This window comes from Protopterus annectens, chromosome 9.part0 (genome assembly GCF_019279795.1).
Source record: "Protopterus annectens isolate FY-2018-M chromosome 9.part0, PAN1.0, whole genome shotgun sequence".
NCBI lineage: Eukaryota > Metazoa > Chordata > Ceratodontiformes > Protopteridae > Protopterus > Protopterus annectens.
Genome location: NC_056743.1, coordinates 1,081,398,107 through 1,081,416,100, shown reverse-complemented (window position 1 = coordinate 1,081,416,100; position 17,994 = coordinate 1,081,398,107). Strand labels below are relative to the sequence as shown.

The 17,994-nt window shown below is 38.3% G+C and overlaps 1 protein-coding gene across 1 annotated transcript in view; it reads right to left on the bottom strand.

Moving 5' to 3' along the window:
- Positions 1-277: 277 nt before the first annotated feature.
- AMHR2 (anti-Mullerian hormone receptor type 2) overlaps positions 278-17,994 on the bottom strand; it is a 744,441-nt gene continuing 726,724 nt past the window's right edge. The window contains exon 11 of the mRNA XM_044082197.1: positions 278-716. Coding sequence (XP_043938132.1) covers positions 570-716 — 147 coding nt within the window. The 3' untranslated portion in view covers positions 278-569. The remainder of the gene's footprint in view (positions 717-17,994) is intronic.

Genomic DNA, 17,994 nt, shown 5'->3' with positions numbered 1-17,994 from the left:
GTCAGTTAGAGCAAGAAAAAAGGATCCCCAACGGGGTACTTAGCTTTAGAAGACTTCAACTTCAATTCGGAAATGAAAACTCAGGTAGCGGCCGACCGGTTCTCGTGGGAACTGCTTCTGCTTGGGGCTCCTCAGCAAGAAAGACTGATGTAATGGTGTTGGCTGCCTGATTTTATACCACTGATGACCTGACGTCAGTCCTGGAGTGACAGCAACCGACGCAGAAATACTAAGCCTCTGGTATTCAGGCTGCCTGAGGGCTACTCCTGGCAGGATAACCCAAGTGTGATGACTGCAACAGTGAAACACAAAGAACATCTAATGTTGACAATATAATGGAAAATCTAAACATAACCTTGTTTGAGTCTGAATATAACAGAAAATGAAAAAAAAATTACAGCTGTGAGATTGACAACATTTACTGTATAGTCCTGAGTTTGTTGAGCTAGATGCATTATAAGAGATATGTAACTTTTGTAGTACGGAAGAAGGCAATAGCAATCCTTTATCCCTGAAAAGTAAACTCCTTATATTCATATTTACTGTGCTTATTGTTCTCAATAAAGTTTTTACTGCTGTGCTGTAGAAGTTGACCCGTACAGCTGGCATGTTCCTAGAAGTCTCTGAAACCTCCACTCTGTGCTTGGTGCCATTAGTCGGGCCTCAGGATCTTGGTCCCATGAGTCTTCTAATATTTCAAGTATGCTTTCATAATCCTGTAGAAAACAATGCTAGTTACCAAAGGCTGAAATTCAGGAGGCACTGCATTAATATTTTACAGTAGTGGATAAAAATGTAATGCAAGAAAAAAAAAAACATCTACCTGTAACTACACTTCCTAAATGATATATTAGTTTATATCCAATAATAGCAGCAACTGGAGAATACATCAGGTCAGTGGAATATTTTTGAGGTATGCTCCAGGTGATGGGTTACCCTAGTAGCTATCTGGATTACACATCAGATGCAATGATTCTTGTGATATGTGCCAGAACAGATAGGTACACTATGGGGTTATAATCAATGTCCATTTTGTAAAATTACAGTTATGGGTGTTTTAACACACTTTCTAAGGAAAGACGCATAACCTGCTACTGATGCACTAGCAGATTTTTTCTTTTGAAAAATCAATAAGTTGTAAACACCTACATGACACTAAAGCCTCAGGCTAGGTTGATGCGAAATGGAAGATGTATTGCTTAGCTCCAGGTAACAGCATTCATACATCTGCACAAGTGACATCAATGGAAACAGACAGAGAGGTACTATACATGTAACAGAATAAGATGTTTCCTATCAGTCAGGTTCTAGAAGTCAGGTTGTAAAATAATTGAGAGGGAGAAGGCCTGCAAACAGAATTCATTCCTAATAATGAGGTGGTTAAGATTAGATCATAAATGTGGTGGGTAGCATAAGAATGGGTTGTGCAGTGACAGATTCATGGGTTTTGGCCTCCAGGTACAAACAAGCACACAAAAACACATTTATATATTATGTGGACTATACATACTCATGCTGACTCTACAAATCCTCTAAGTTTTGGAGCCAATACTACAAAACAGCTTAAAACCTGAATTTGGCCAGCTAAGATCTAGCTGTATTCAACTGGACGTATAAGAGAATTTAAGTACCTTTTATCTGCACTTTTTTCAAATAATACAACATTTTAATTGATTTATTTGTTTTGCATTGAATATTAACTGAACTGGAAGTTTTGACTCTGTTTTTTCAGTTAGTGCTTGGTAGATTTTATTGCTTGTTAGAATTCCTGCATAGACAGTAATTGCAGTTGGGAGTAGTCTCATTCATTGATATTCTGTTGCTGCCTATTTAAGTGGTACATTTTGAAATATTTTCTGCTTAAAACCTGAGCTTTGGCCGGCTAAGATCTAGCTGTATTCAACTGGACGTATAAGAGAATTTAAGTACCATTTATCTGCACTTTTTTCAAATAATACAGCATTTTAATTGATTTATTTGTGCTGCATTGAATATCAACTGAACTGGAAGTTTGACTGTTTTTTCAGTTAGTGCTTGCTAGACTTTATTGCCTGTTAGAATTCCTGCATAGACAGTAATTGCAGTTGGGGGTAGTCTCATTCATTGATATTCTGTTACTGCCCATTTAAGTGATACATTTTGAAATATTTTCTGCTTAAAACCTGAGCTTTAGCTGGCTAAGATCTAGATATATTCAACTGGACGGATAAGAAAATTTAAGTACCTTTTGTCTGCATTTTTTTCAAATAATACAGCATTTTAATTGATTTATTTGTGCTGCATTGAATATCAACTGAACTGGAAGTTTTGAATGTTCTGTCAGTTAGTGCTTGCTAGATTTTATTGCCTGTTAGAATTCCTGCATAGACAGAATTGCAGTCGGGGGTAGTCTCATTCATTGATATTCTGTTACTGCCTATTTAAGTGGTACATTTTGGAATATTTTCTGCTTAAAACCTGAGCTTTGGCCGGCTAAGATCTAGCTGTATTCAACTGGACGTATTACAGAATTTAAGTACCTTTTATCTGCAGTTTTTTCAAATAATGCAGCATTTTAATTGATTTATTTGTGTTGCATTGAATATTAACTGAACTGGAAGTTTTGACACTGTTTTTTCAGTTAGTGCTTGCTAGATTTATTGCCTGTTAGAATTCCTGCATAGACTGTAATTGCAGTTGGGGGTAGTCTCATTCATTGATTATCTGTTACTGCCTATTTAAGTGGTACATTTTGGAATATTTTCTGCTTAAAACCTGAGCTTTGGCCGGCTAAGATCTAGCTGTATTCAACTGGACGTATAAGAGAATTTAAGTACCTTTTATCTGCACTTTTTTCAAATAATGCAGCATTTTAATTGATTTATTTGTGTTGCATTGAATATTAACTGAACTGGAAGTTTTGACTCTGTTTTTTCAGTTAGTTGACCAGCCACCCTCCCTGGTTTTGTTTTGTTGTTAATCATGGTGGCTTTGAAACTGCCAGCCCCTCTTGTAAATTTGTGTTTGGATACTCCTTCTGGGCCTATCACATTTGCTCACTCAACTGAGTGCAGTGAGGTCATATTCTAATTTCAGGCACTCCTACTGTGTACAAAGAGAGCACTTGGGAAAGAAAAAAAAAATTAAGCTCGTTTCCTGCTTTTCCTCTAAGTGGTCCAGACTGTTTGTAGGCTTCTGAGCCCCGAAGCCTTTCTATGTTGGAGGGAAGCCTTCTAGCTTAATTTTGTTTCTTAGAACTAGCCAGTTTTCTAGTTTCAGCACTCAAATCTGTTTCTTTGAACTCGGCACTTGTTCAGAACTTGTAAGCACCAAATAAGCTGCAAATTACTACAGCACTCAACTTTCATCACTTGTCTAGAGGAAAGCAGTTTTTAGTACTTAATAAATAAGCACCTATCCAGGCATGTCTAAGGGTCAGCTCTCAGTGATTTCTCCTGTCTACATGATGAATCTGGGCATCTTGGAGGAATGCAGCAATTGCCTCATGTACACAGACAACCCTCTCCTCCTATCACCCAACACCACAACCTGTGAGAGATGCACTTATATAGCCAAACTGGAAGCAAAGCTCTCTTCACCCAAGACTAGACTAGACAGTCAAGAGGAGAAGGTAAACACTTGCACCACACCACACATCACATAGTCCCTCAAAACCTACACCACCAAAACACACACATAGAAACACAAAATGCACACCTACATTCATGGAGGCTCCCAATAAAAACCTGTTCAAGCATCAGGGACCTCCAAAGCAGAAATGCATGCAAACTCCACACCCCCAACACAAGCCAAACGACACATAGCCCACAAACTCAGTGTGCCACTCAACCACAGCCCATAAGGCATAACAACGTACCCAACACTCTAGTCATAGTTGATTCTATAGTCAGGCACACTGATGTTCCACTCACCAGGCTAAACAAGGAGAAAGTTACTGTCAGCTGCCCGTCAGGTGCCAGGATCCACCACATAACACATGCACTCAGGTCACTCCACAAGTACAAATATAACACTGTCATTGTCCATGTTGGTGTGAATGACCTGAGACGTACCTCCCTGGACTACATGAAAAGAGACATGGAGGAACTCTCCGATCTTGTAGCCCAGGCAGGTATGACCCTAGCCCTGTGAAGCATCCTGCCATCACCCAGAATGATACCACAGTACAAGGACAAAATGATTGACTTCAGCAATTGGCTAAGCTTCTGGTGTCATTCTAAGGGGATCCAGTATTTCTCTGCCTGGGACGACATGACCAACAGGCCATGATGCTTTGCCAGAGATGGCTTGCACCTGTCGCCCTTGGGATTCCGGATACTGGCTAAGGCTCTTGCCACCCCTATAGTGCCTTTTTTAGGCAAGGTTCAACTGACAAATTCACCACCGTAACAGGTACAAGAATGCAAAATCTGAGGGTAATGCTAATCAATGCTATAAGTCTAAACCTCAAAATGCACTCACTTGAGGCACTCCTTAAAATGGAGAACATAGACATATGTGCAGTGACAGAGACCTGGTTCAAAGCTCCAGAGAGCACCCCTTCATTACCAGGCTATAAATTCATACCACACCTTTAGGCCACCTAACCTGGAACAAAGCACTAAAGGTGGAAGCGTGTCTATATTCATTAAGGATATCCACACCTCCAGGCTAGCTGCACAGCATAATGCATCCGAGATTATCCAAGTGCAACTAACTCTCGGCAAGACCGCAATCCAAAGTGGAGCTTGCTACAGAACCCCCACCATGCCCCAGGATTCCCACTCCTCATTTCTTGATACACTGGAAAGTATTAGGGTACAACCCAACACCCTAATGGGCAATTTCAACTACCCCACCATTAACTGGGAAAACTACTCATGTACCAACTCTTTTGCTCAACGTTTTCTGGAATTCATAAATTCCATTGCCTTGGATCAACTTATTCACACCCCCACCAGGGGCAGCAATATCCTAGACCTGGTCATCACCAACATGGGCGACTGGTGTTCCACAACAGAGGTCAATTCCTTGTTGGTCAGATCCGACCACAAGCTAATCACCCTAAACATTCACATCCCGCCTCCACCCCCAATTAGGGAAACCACCATAAAAAACTTCTCCAAAGCCAACTTCACACTTCTTAAGACAGAAGTGGCAAACTTCATGACACCCATGCAGATGGACAATAGAGATACAACTGCTGAATCCTACACAAATGCACTTCATAAGCATTTACATGAGTGTATGGATCATGCTGTCCCTAATAGAACCAAGATGCTATCCCCCAGAAAAAGAAAGCCAATCTGGTGGTCCTCTGCCATAAACAAACTCTACAACAGAAGAAAGAAACTGTTGCAAAAAAAGAGTAAAATCCCATGACTGGAGGAACTACCTGGTCAACCTCATTAAGAAGCTGAGATCCCTCATAAAATCCTCCAAAGCTAGTTACGAAAACAAAATTGCCACTAACTCTAAAGACAATCACAAAGCATTCTATAGCTATGTCAATAATCTCAATGGCAACACTCAAATCTGCTCTGAGTTACAGCACAATGGCACTAAATATACAGAACCAACTGATATTACCAACATCCTGGCAGATAGGTTCAGTGCTAACTTTATCCCCCTCGCACCCCCTAGAGGGCCCATCTCTATACCAGAAGAATGCAAAGTTCCTGTAATCACGGCTGCACAGGTAAAAAACACACTCTCCAAAGCCAAGAACACAGCATCCATGGGACCTGACAATATCCCAGGCTGCATTCTACATGAATTACAGAATGAACTGGCACCCTACCTAAGTACTATGTTCAATCATAGCCTCACCTCAGGCTTTGTGCCCACTGAATGGTGCACCGTGATGGTTATCCCACTCCACAAAGGGGGAGCCACGATGGACCCTGGGAACTACCGCCCCATTATCCTGACGAGCCTGGTCTGCAAGGCCATGGAATGTATCATCATGGAACTCAAAAACAAAGACATTGGTAATCTCCAAACTCTGGACCCTGCCCAGTTTGGGTTTGTAAAAAGTAGATCATGTCTCCTAAACCTGATTGACTTCTTTGAAGCAGTCACCAAAGCCATAGATGAGGGTAAGGTGGTTTACACAGCTTATCTAGATCTCACCAAGGCTTTTGACACCACCCCCCACTCTGTAATTATAGATAAGCTCACTAAACTAGGTATAAATCCCTATGTCACAAGATGGGTTTCCAACTGGCTCATGGACAGAACCCACACTGTGAAAGTAGCAGACTCCAAATCCGACTTCAGACCAGTGACAAGTGGAGTAACACAGGGTTCAATCCTGGGTCCACTCCTGATTGGTATCTACTTCTCTGAAGTACAGGCTAACACAGAAGGTCTTTGGCTAACAAAGTTTGCAGATGACTGCAAACTAGGAGCCATAATCGAAACTCCTAACGATGTGGACATACTACAAAAGGGCCTCACTGAGACAGATGCCTGGTGTCAAAGCCATGGTCTGAAGCTCAATGCCAAAAAGTGTATTGTCATCACCTTTGGTAAAAATCTGTACCCATGAACTACCACATAAGTGGTAGTCTACTTAATGCCAGAAGTGTGATAAGAGACCTTGGGACACAGGTAGACAGTAGTCTCTCATTTGATAATCACATCATCACAGTGGTCAGAAAATCCTTCTACGTGGCTCACCTCATCACAAAAGGTTTCTCATCCAGAAAAAAAGAGGTCATTGTTCTCCTCTACTCATCACTCATTAAACCCATTATATATAAATAGTGTGGGGCAATATGTTCTTGCCACTGAGATTTAAAGCACAAAATATTAATTTGTTCATTCATTTATGGCACAAATCTTTTTGTAATATAGCTTTTGAAAATAAAACTCTTATGGTAAAGTTTATTAACTTGAATGAACTAAAAAAAAACAATTTTCATGGAACATTTATATTATTTCTGGACAGAGAAATGCTTTAACCAAAAATATTTTATTATAATTTAGGACTGACAAAGTGGAAGAGACTAATTTAAAAATATATTTTGAAAAAAATATGTGAACATGTAAATTTTTTACAAAAGTGAAGGTCAAAGGGAATTTATGGAATAGTGATTTGGAGGGGGAAGTAATTTTAAAAACTGTAAATAATAGTATAAGACATCTACCTAGTGTTGTGTTTGTTAATGGCTTTAGGGTTGATATAAGATATTCTTGCAAGCACAAAACTTGTTTTTTCTGTGATGATGCTTCCCATGTCATTCAAGCATATGATAAAATATGCTGTAATCTGTGTGGGGAAATGGGACATATGACTAAGAAGTAGAAACAAATTTGCACGAGATGTAAAGGTGAATGTCATTTTTGGATGGATTGTGAAGAAAATGTTGAAACAAATGATAATATTGAAAAAAATATTTGTGTGGAAATGAAGGGGGGTAAAGAAAAAAACAATTTGCACGGAAAAGAGAATAATGACGGAGGATATATTAGTACAAGAAAATGATTTACAGAGAAGTGTACAGGATGTTTATGTTGAAACAAGTAAGAAGTTTGATGTATTAATTGAAGGAAAATGATATTTATGTCAGTGATTCAAGTTGCAATAGTAATTTAGGAGTTATATTTTCAGTAGGAGAGAGAGAATGTGAATTTAAAAGAGAAGTTTCAAGAACGTACCAAATATCGTTAAAAAAGGCAAAAAGTAACTTTAATGTTGTATCTTTGAATGTCAATAATATTATTAATGAAGAGAGGAGATGTACTGACTGGTGTAGTAAATTGGATGTGGATATTATTATATTATGTGATACATGATTTTTACGAATAGAAGCTACAAGTCAAGTAGAAAAAATATGGGGGAAGTGTTATTTGGAATTTGGAGTCTGGAAAAGAGTGAAAGAGTACTTTTTTATCTAGAAGCACAGTTAGAGTGTTAGATGTATATAGTTAAGATAGGGAGAATCCCAGTTTTAGATATTAGATGGGAAGATGTATATAGAATAATAGGACTGTACACTTATACTGGTTTACAGAAAAGTCACCTTTTGTTTGAGGAAAGAAAATATGCTGTTGTTAGTGTGGAAATTATTATAATGGGAGATTTGAATGTTAATTTAAAGAATAACAAAAAGTAGGGTATGATATTAAAATTATAAAATAGGTTTTGCATTGTGGAGCATTAAAAGTATGGGACATTTTGCACTGGAGTTTGAAGACAGGACAAATACAAACTGAAACTGACAACTTTTTGATTTCAGAGAATTTAAAAGAAATTGAAGGCGGAGTGCTATTTTTGTGTTTTTCAGATCATTTGGAAATAATTAAAAAAATCAACAGTAGAACACAAAGGAATAAAAAGATTTAGTGGAGAGTTTTTGGATGGAATGGAAGTAAACAAGTAAGTTATTTTGAAAAGATTGTATTACTTATGGCAGAGTTTTATAATACAATTACAGAATGGTGGATGAGTTTAAAAATGCAAAGAAGTATTGTTAGAATTAAAGGCTGTTGAAAGCTAAAATGAAAAAACTTCTTATAATAAAGTAAGGGAAAGTTATAGATTATTTTGGAAGAAAATGGTAGAGAATTTATTGATTTATTTTTAAGAATTGTATTTGCATAAGAAAACTCAAAGAAAAGTAAGAGAATTATTATTTAAATAAAGATATTTTTAAAGCAAAAGAAAGAAGTGTCACCATATTTAGGAAAGTTATTATGAAAAGGGGGAAGTATTAATTAGGCAGGCAAGAATTGTTTGTTGAAAAATGGATTATGTGTTTAAGATGTAGGTGAATGGAAAGAAAGTTGAAAATTTTAAATGGGAAGTTAAAACATTTTTTGTAAAATCATTTGAGTTATTAGAAAAAACTATATTAATGCTGGAATTGGATAATGTGTTAAAAGCATTAATAAAGATTTGGTTTTAGGGTTAGATGGGTTGGGCTATGATATGTATAAAAAGATTGAAGAGTGGCAAATAGCATTTTTCTTATAGTACTGAATGAGTGGTAAAAACAAGGGTTTTTGTGAGTAATGAAATATGTGAAGGTATAATTAATTTGGAAAAGGGTGATAAAAGAAAATATTAGTAATTGGAGGCAAATTACTTTAATTAATGCTGACTATAACATTTTTATGGAAATTATAAAATGTAGGTTTGAAAAGATATTAAATGAAGTTATATTACCAGGAACTTAAGGAGTTAAAGATACAAAGGTAAGAAATTTATTTTTATTGTTAAAGAAATTGTAGATGATATTATATACAGACGTGCAGAGGCTAAAATAATGGTTGGAAATATTAGTAAAGCTTTTGACAGAATAGAGTATAATTGTTTATGGAACACATTAAAGAGTTATGGGATAAAACAAAAATGGTTAAGATTGCATATAAAGTAGCACAGATAAAAATAATGGTAAACGGGATGGCTGAGCAAGAGTATGAAAGTAGACAGGGGTCTCCATTAAGTCGCATTTTATTCTTTTTTTTATGAATACTGTTGCAGAAGAAGTGAATAGAAGGACGTTTAGATTTCAATATATAATGCTAGGAACAGTTAACATAATTTTAGTGACATATGCAGATGATATTATTCTGATAGCTAAGGAAGTAAAAGGAATGAGAGAAGGATTGGGGAGTTTAAAATATGTATTGAGGAAAGGTGGTTTAAAGTTAAATGAAAAGGAAGAGAAAAGTATTGCGTGGGAACATGGAAAATGATGGTGTAAAATTTAGTGAGGAATACATTTCTTTATTAGGAATAAGGTTTTGTCATCCAGACAGTTTAAAAGAGCAATGGTTACAGACATTACAGAATTTAAAGAAAATAGCAGGACAATGGAAAGCATTTAAAATTCCATTTAAGATGAATGCCTAATTAAAGAAGAAAGGCTAATTCAGTGATTATGTGTAAAATAAGTTATTTGGCAGGAGACTGTATGACACTAGAAAAATTTGAAAAACATGTTTTACAGATCATATTTAATATTTTTGAGAGGCTCAAGATTAATGCTATTAAGAAAGGGTTGATTTGAATGCCACTAGAAAAGGTGGTACAGGTTTAATACACCCTGTTGTATTTGGAGCTTCATTAAATGTATATTGTTTTTTTAAGAGCAAAGTGTGGAAAGGCAGATCATATTGGGAGAGAGGCAGTGGAAATTAAATATCATAATTTGTGGAAAACATATTTGGGGAAGATAAAAAAATAGAAGAGAAAAATACTGAATTAAAAATATGAAAATAAAAAGATTACATGCCAAATTAAGTGGAATAAAAAAGAAATGAATAGAAGAGATTGATATGAAAAAATCATGCAAGATTTATCTTATGTTAATCCATAGAGAAATCTGGGTAATGATATGTTAAGGCTATTAAGAGATAAAGAAGATGGAAAAACATTATAATATCAGGGATTCTTATGAAGATTATTTATTAATTAACTTCTAGTGAAAGGTAGCATGTTGTGTAAAATTCAATCCATAGGACTGTGTGTGTTTTGTAAACAAAAATAGTTGACTAGTCATGCTTTGCTAAATCGTGAAACAGTGACAATATTTTGAGAAAAAGTTTGTAAGGAAGGTATTTTGTAAGGGATTAGTATTGAAAATATTAATATGGATAGGATACTACATGGTTATATAGAGTGGCCACGGTGGTGCAACGGTTAGCATTGTCACCTCACAGCAAGAGGTTCTCCGGTTTGATTCTTGGCTGGGATGCCTTCTGTGTGGAGTTTGCATCTCCTCCCTGCGGTCATGTGGGTTTCCTCCCACATTCCAAAGACATACAATGGGGGGAATGGACACTTTAAATTGGCCATAGGTGTGAGTGAGTGTGCAAGTGAGTGATACAGATGAACTACCATGGCAGGGCTAGCCACCCAGTGGTGTAAACCTTAACTCAAGATGATTGTCGCTGTTAAAGTGATACCCATAACCCCATGTCTAAAAACGGGAAAATGGGGTTGAGGATGAATGGACGAATGGACTATATTGTTATTATGAGGGGAAAAAGTGATAGTTATGTGGAAAATGTTGATAAAAATTGTTTGCTATTATGTCGATTATATGGCTTGCCAGAACAAATGAGATTTTAACAAGAAATGGAATTTAGCACACAATTTAAGAAAAATGTAATCATGGATTTTGAAAATATGGGATACTTAATATGTATGAGAAAAAGGATTTTTTATATTTAGTTACTTTTTATTTATGTAAGACTATAAGTTAAGTGAAATTATGAGCAATACAGTACTTCTACTCATTTCAGTAGGTGTCTTGAGATCTTTTACATCCACCTGAGCTACTACTAACTCAAGCAGGAGTGAAGCACCCCATGCTGCACTTACAGTGTGTGTGTGTGTGTGTGTGTGTGTGTGTGTGTGTGTGTGTGTGTGTGTGTGTGTGTGTGTGTGTGTCTCTCTCTCTCTCTCTATATATATATATATATATATATATATATATATATGAAACTATGGCAATTGTCTGAAATATTGAAAGACTGACTCTCAAATGATCAAACCCAGTATATTGAACAATCAAATAAAGGAACATCTAAAATACTGAAACAAAAGAGATCACAACAGGAAAACAGTTGCCTTTGCAGTCAATTAACGCTACCACTAACACCATCAGGATCATCATTATCCTTAATCCCCTTTTTCCCCATTTTATACATGGAATGTGTGTGTTGCTTTAATAGTCTCCAACTCTCTCGATTGAGTGCCACTCTCCCACCTTCTTCAACATCAAGCCTGACTGTTGCAGGATCTCTCTTACACAATCTATCTATATCTTTGCTGGATGCCCTTTTTCCTATTGCCTCTTTCCTGTCTGTCCCAAATCTTTTTTCACCAAATTGTCTTCTGCTTTCTGGTACATATGCCCAAACCATCATAATCTGTTCTTTTTGACCTTCTCTTTGTTTGGAGCTACTCGGGTATTTGCTTGCAATGCCATAATTTCCTCATCTGTCAGACAATGTGCATCCTACTACCATCTCAGGCACTTCTTTTCCATTACCTCTAACTTCCTCAACTGTTCTGTCTTCTCTGCCCAGGTTTCTATACCATAGAGCAGTACTAATTACACCACTGTTTTGTACACCTTACTTTTCATCTTTTTTGGCATTCCTCTGTCAAGCACTACACCTGACACTCTGTGCTGGTTGGCTGCAGCCCCTCTTATTCTAGCTTTGACCTCCACATTCAGACTTTCCTTATGCTTAACCACTCCTCCCAATGTCTTGAAGCTGTTAACCTCTTCCACTATTTCCAATTTCTATCTCAGTTTCCTGCTTCTTCTGATTTCCTCCATTTGCTGCCATTGTAACTGTCTTATCTGTACTCAGTTTCATCCCAGATACCTTCAGTTTTGCATTCCATATCCCTGTCATTTGCTGAGGTTCATGTTCAGAGTCTGCCTGTAATGTCACATTGTTTGCATACAGGAACTTTGTTGATCTGTTCCCTCTGGCCTGTCTGCTAATGTAGTTCATCACCAGTATAAACAGCAGTGGGCTCAAGAACTAAATCCCGATACACACCCAGGCCCAGTGGGAACTCCTCTAGGAATCCATTCACTGTTCGTATTTGTGTCATTGGGTCAGTGTACACAGCCTGCATTAATTCTGTCTGGGGCATCAAACCATCACAGGACTGGCCAAATTAGTTTGCTTGGCCCTTTGTTATATGCTTTCTCCAAAACTAGGAATGCCCAGTTGTAATAATTCCTCATCTGTAGCTTCTTTTCAACTGTCTGTCTCACTGCAAACAATGGATCGTTTTTTGTGCATCATGATCTGAATCCAAACTGCTCATCTCCTATCTTACTTTCTACTACTCTGCATATTCATTTATGAGTCTCTGTCTCTCTCTCTCCAGAACTATCATGCAGTGTGATAAAATTTTGACACCTCTGTATTGCCCACAGTTGTAAATGACCCCCTTAATCTAATAAGTTGTTTTGTGTGAGCAAGCAAATAAAGACACTGAATGTAATGAAAATAAATAAATAAATGAATGTAATGAAAATGGCAAATAAATATTTAGTTGAAGATTAGAGGTTTGCAGAACTCTTCATTTAGTACTTGTGTTTCCATGGAGACAAGCTGACTATAGAGGGAAGCAATGAAAGCCAGAACACCATTTAAAGGCACTGTCCACATAGTTGCAAACTGGATATTCCTGACAGTGATTGATATTCTCACTCCAACAGTCTAATCAATAAAAAAGGGTCTGTTGCCATGGATATGAACTTTCCTACTGTCTCCATCACCAGCTTGGTGAATATGGGCATCCTGAGGCAATGCAGAAATTGCCTCATGTTTACTGACAACCAGTTAATTCTCAAACAAACTGATATGGTATGTGAGAGATTTATTTATACAATGTCACTGGAGGCAAAGCTCTCACATAAAAGTACTCCTAATGTCAATAAGGTTGTCAGTAATACACATGCTGCACCCATCATGCAAAATTAAAAGCAGACATACAGACCCGCATATGCTGAGGCACTTACATGTAATTTTCCTAAACCACAAAGACCTCCTAAATGAAGTACACATAACAAATACCCTCAGCAGCCCCAAATGCGCTCTTTCAAAACAACACCCACATCAACATATACAGCTACATCTCATGGAGCCTCAACCTCTAAGCCCATAAGGCAAGTCACCTCACAATCCAACATTCTAGTCATTGGAGACTCCATCATGAGACACACTGATGTCCCTCTCACCAGGCTGAGTAAGGAGAAACTTAAGGTCAAGTTGCTTATCAGGGGCTAGGATCATCACCTTACACATGCACTCAGGTCACTAGACCACAGTTACCAATATGATTCAGTCATAGTCCATGTGGGAGTAAATGACCTGAGACGTACCTCCCTAGACTATATGAAGAGAGACATCATGGAGTTCTTGGAATATGTGTCTCAGGCTGGTATGAGCCTAGCATTGAGCAGCATTTTACCTTCTCCAAGGATGATGCCACAATATGAACAAAAGATGATTGATAATAATTGGCTTTGTTTCTGGTGTGATTCTAAGGGGGTGCAATATTTGTCAGCATGGAAGGAGATGGTGAACAGACCGTGCTGCTTTGCCAGGAATGGTCTGCACCTCTCCCCTCTGGGCTTTCAAATATTAGCTAAAACATTGTCTTCCCCTATAGTGCCTTTTTTTAGGGAATGCCAAACTGATAATACTTTTGACATAGCAAATCAAAATGTATTACTGCTCAATGCTAGGAGTCTAAACAAAACACTCCATTCCCTAGAAGCTCTCTTTACCCTAGAGAATGCTGATGTCTGTGTGGTCACTGAGACATGGTTTAAAGCCACAGAGAGGACACCAAACGTGCAAAGTTATGATGGCTTCCACACATTTAAGCCAGCTACTTTATAGGCAGGGACTAAAGGTGGAGGTGTCTCTATTTACATCAAAAATAAATATACTTCAAGGCTGGTCAAACAGGACAACCCACCTGAGCTGATCCATGTTGAAATCACCATAGGTAAAATCCAATATCACTTCCTTGCAAGCTATAGGTCTCCCTCTATGACATAGGAAACCCATAGCATGTTTTTAAACTTATCAGAGACACTAACCATTCAACCCAATATCATATTCATGGGTGACTTTAATTACCCCATTATTAACTGGGAATCCTATACGACACCAAATGTGCATGCACAGAAATTTCTGGATTTTGTAAACACAAACTCCCTGGACCAGATAGTCAATGCACCAACCAGGGGTGCAGCCATACTGGATCTGGTCCTCACTAGTATGGGAGACTGCTGCACACCCCCTACTATAATGCCTTCCCTGGTAAGCTCAGAATACAAAATGGTCTCCTTTGAAGTAAAAATAAAACCTGGATCCCCAGCTAAACTTGGAATATTCAGGAACTAATATAAAGCTAACCTTCTGCTATTAAGTGAGAACCTGGCAAAATTTCAAGCTCCCATAAACCCTGTCAACAGTTCTGCCTATGCAGAACTGTTCACAGAAACCCTGTACAAGCATGTTAATAGCTGCATAGAGGCAGCTGTACCCACCAGGAAGAAATACAGAACTAACTCAAAAAAACAAGCCACCCTGGTGGAATCAAAAAAATCAATCGGCTGTATAACAGGAAGAAGAAAATCACAGCAAAAATTTGAAGGTGCAGCACCCAGCTGGATAAAAGCACTCTCAAACTAAACAAACAACTCAGAGGACAAATAAAGTCTACCAAAGCCAAATTTGAAGTATGTTTGGCCTCTCAGGCCAAGTATAACCACAAAGCATTCTTTTAGCTATGTTCGCAACCTCAAAGGCAATACACAATTGTGTGCTGAGCTCATTGTAAATGGAGCCACCTATACTGAGCCAGAAGATATAACAAACCTCATGGCTGATAAATTCAGCTCTAACTTTACCCCTCACTCCCCCTTAACCTTCCCTCAGGAAATATCATCAAATATAACTCCCCCTATTATCACTAGGGAACAGGTCCTTAATGCTCTTTTTAAGACCAAGAACACTACATCACTGGGCCCAGACAATATCCCAGGATGCCTTCTTAATAGCATGAAACATGACCTATGAGCGTCTCTGGAATTACTATTTAGCTGTAGCCTCCAAACAGGCTTCGTGTCTCATGAATGGAGAAAGGCAAAAGTCATCCCTCTTCACAAAGGTGGGCCATCTACAGACCCTGCAAACTACAGACCCATAAGTCTCACTAGCCTTATATGAAAAGCCATGGAAAGAATTAACATGGAGATGATCAATAGAGATAAAGTAAACCTCCAGACACTGGACCCAACCCAGTTTGGTTTCATCAAGCGCAGATCATGCCTACTCAACCTGGTGGACTTCTTCGAGAAGATCACCAAAGCAATGGATGAGGGAAAAGTCATTCACACTGAATTCCTTGACCTGGCCAAGGCATTTAACACAATACCCCACTCAGGTATTGTTGACAAACTCAAGAGGTTAGGTACAAACACGTATGTCACCCGGTGGATAGCCAACTGGCTCACAAGACAGCATACAGGAAGTTAGAATTGGGGAGTCCACCTCTACAAAGATGCCAGTCACAAGTGGAGTCCCTCAGGGATCAGTCCTTGGACCTCTCCTTTTTGGCATTTACTTCTCAGAATTCAAATCCTGTGTCAGTGGTCTCTGGCTGACTAAATTTACAGATGATTGCAAACTAGGAGTCGTCATTAATCTCACATTGACGCAAATGTTCTCCAGGAGGGGCTGACACAGACAAACAACTAGCGTCAGAGCCATGGACTAAAACTAAATGCCAAGAAATGCATAATAGTATCCTTTGGGAAGGCATCCATCCCTGGTAACTAGCATATTTTATTAACAGCATCAGCACAATAACGCGGCTTAATAAGCTTCTCTATAGACAATTACAGCCTTAGAAGTGTTTGCTATCCTTTAATGCATAAAGTACAGTAGGGTTACATGAATTTTTAGAGTTTTATTTTAAACTATAATGTGCATTTTCAGTAGCTGTAGCTGCCTTGTTTAATTTTTAATGTTTTTCTTAAAACTCTTTGCATAGTTCTGAATAGCCACTATCTGCAAGTTAGCATAACATTAAGAACTGTAAAATTATACCTCAATTTTTCACTCTTCAACTATCTAACTAACTCTATTATCTTACCTAACTGCCTTATAATGCAAATAGCCTAACTCTATTCCCTTCTCTCCATTTCGAGTTTCCACCCTTGATTTACTTGGTTATCCTGTGCGCTCCTGTCCACCAAGGAATAAGCAACTCGGGAACTAAACTGTATAGCCCCAAAGATACTGACAACTGCTGCAATTAGTTTTACTTTTACATGTAAGACTATAGAGTAACTGTGTATGTTACAGCCTTTTCTTGTACAAATAGAAGCAGCACACACCCAATTAGGCCAACCCTTTAGCCTTCCCTGCACTCTCTTAGCAAACCCTCACCCATCACTATTCCTGCAATTCCAGCTTCAAACCCCCAGCTAAATTACTCACAGTAGTTTGACTTTAAAGTGTAGAATATTTCAGGGCACAAATAATATAGTTCAGTGCAGAATATTTCAGGGCACAAATACTAATTTAGTTCAGTGCACAATCAATATTATAGAGTGTGTTATACTTACCCTGCAATCATTAGCCTGGGGTTTATTGCCCGCTCACTGCGCTCCCCTCCCTGCCCCCATATCTCACCTGCCCCCACTACACCACATTTACTGCAACCTTAGAAACACACCCACACTCAATCCACTTATCACTCCACACCTCACAAATATCTCCACACCCCTACACCACCCGCCATCTAATACCACAACCCACCCAACATAATCATGTCACTACCAAACACATTTCTAATCCTTACCTGCACTTTTCTTTCCTACATTACATCCTACCATTGTAATACAGTGATAAACCCTAACCACTTTCAATCCACACTCACATTAACCCCCCTCAATCATCCATTACATAATTTCACCACCCAAACCACAAAATGTCTCCTCCCAGCACAACCTCTAAAGTATCAGACTGCCTACCCTTATCAACACAATCTATCCATACAATACAACAAATTTTTCAACACACATATCAAACATATACTCAGCACTCTCTCCAAACTCATTCTAAGTGGAGATGTGCACCCTAACGCTGGCCCCAAACTCACCAACCCACCCACAACCCCCCACCAATAAACCCCACCACCCTAATCACTAACAACAGAAAACCTAATGACCTTCTTATAATGTCTCTCAACATTAGAAGTATCTGTAATAAAGTCCAAGAGCTTCAAGCCCACATAAACCTGTACTCCCCTGACATCTTTCTCCTAACAGAAACCTGGCTCAAACCTCACATCAAAAATGAGGAAATACTTCCACCTGGATATAACATCCTCCTCAAAGACAGACTATCCAGGGAAGGATATGGTGTGGCACTAATGTACAAACACCACCTCAATATACAAATTCTCACCAAATCAGCCCCCCAGTTTGACAAGGAAGAAATCCTATA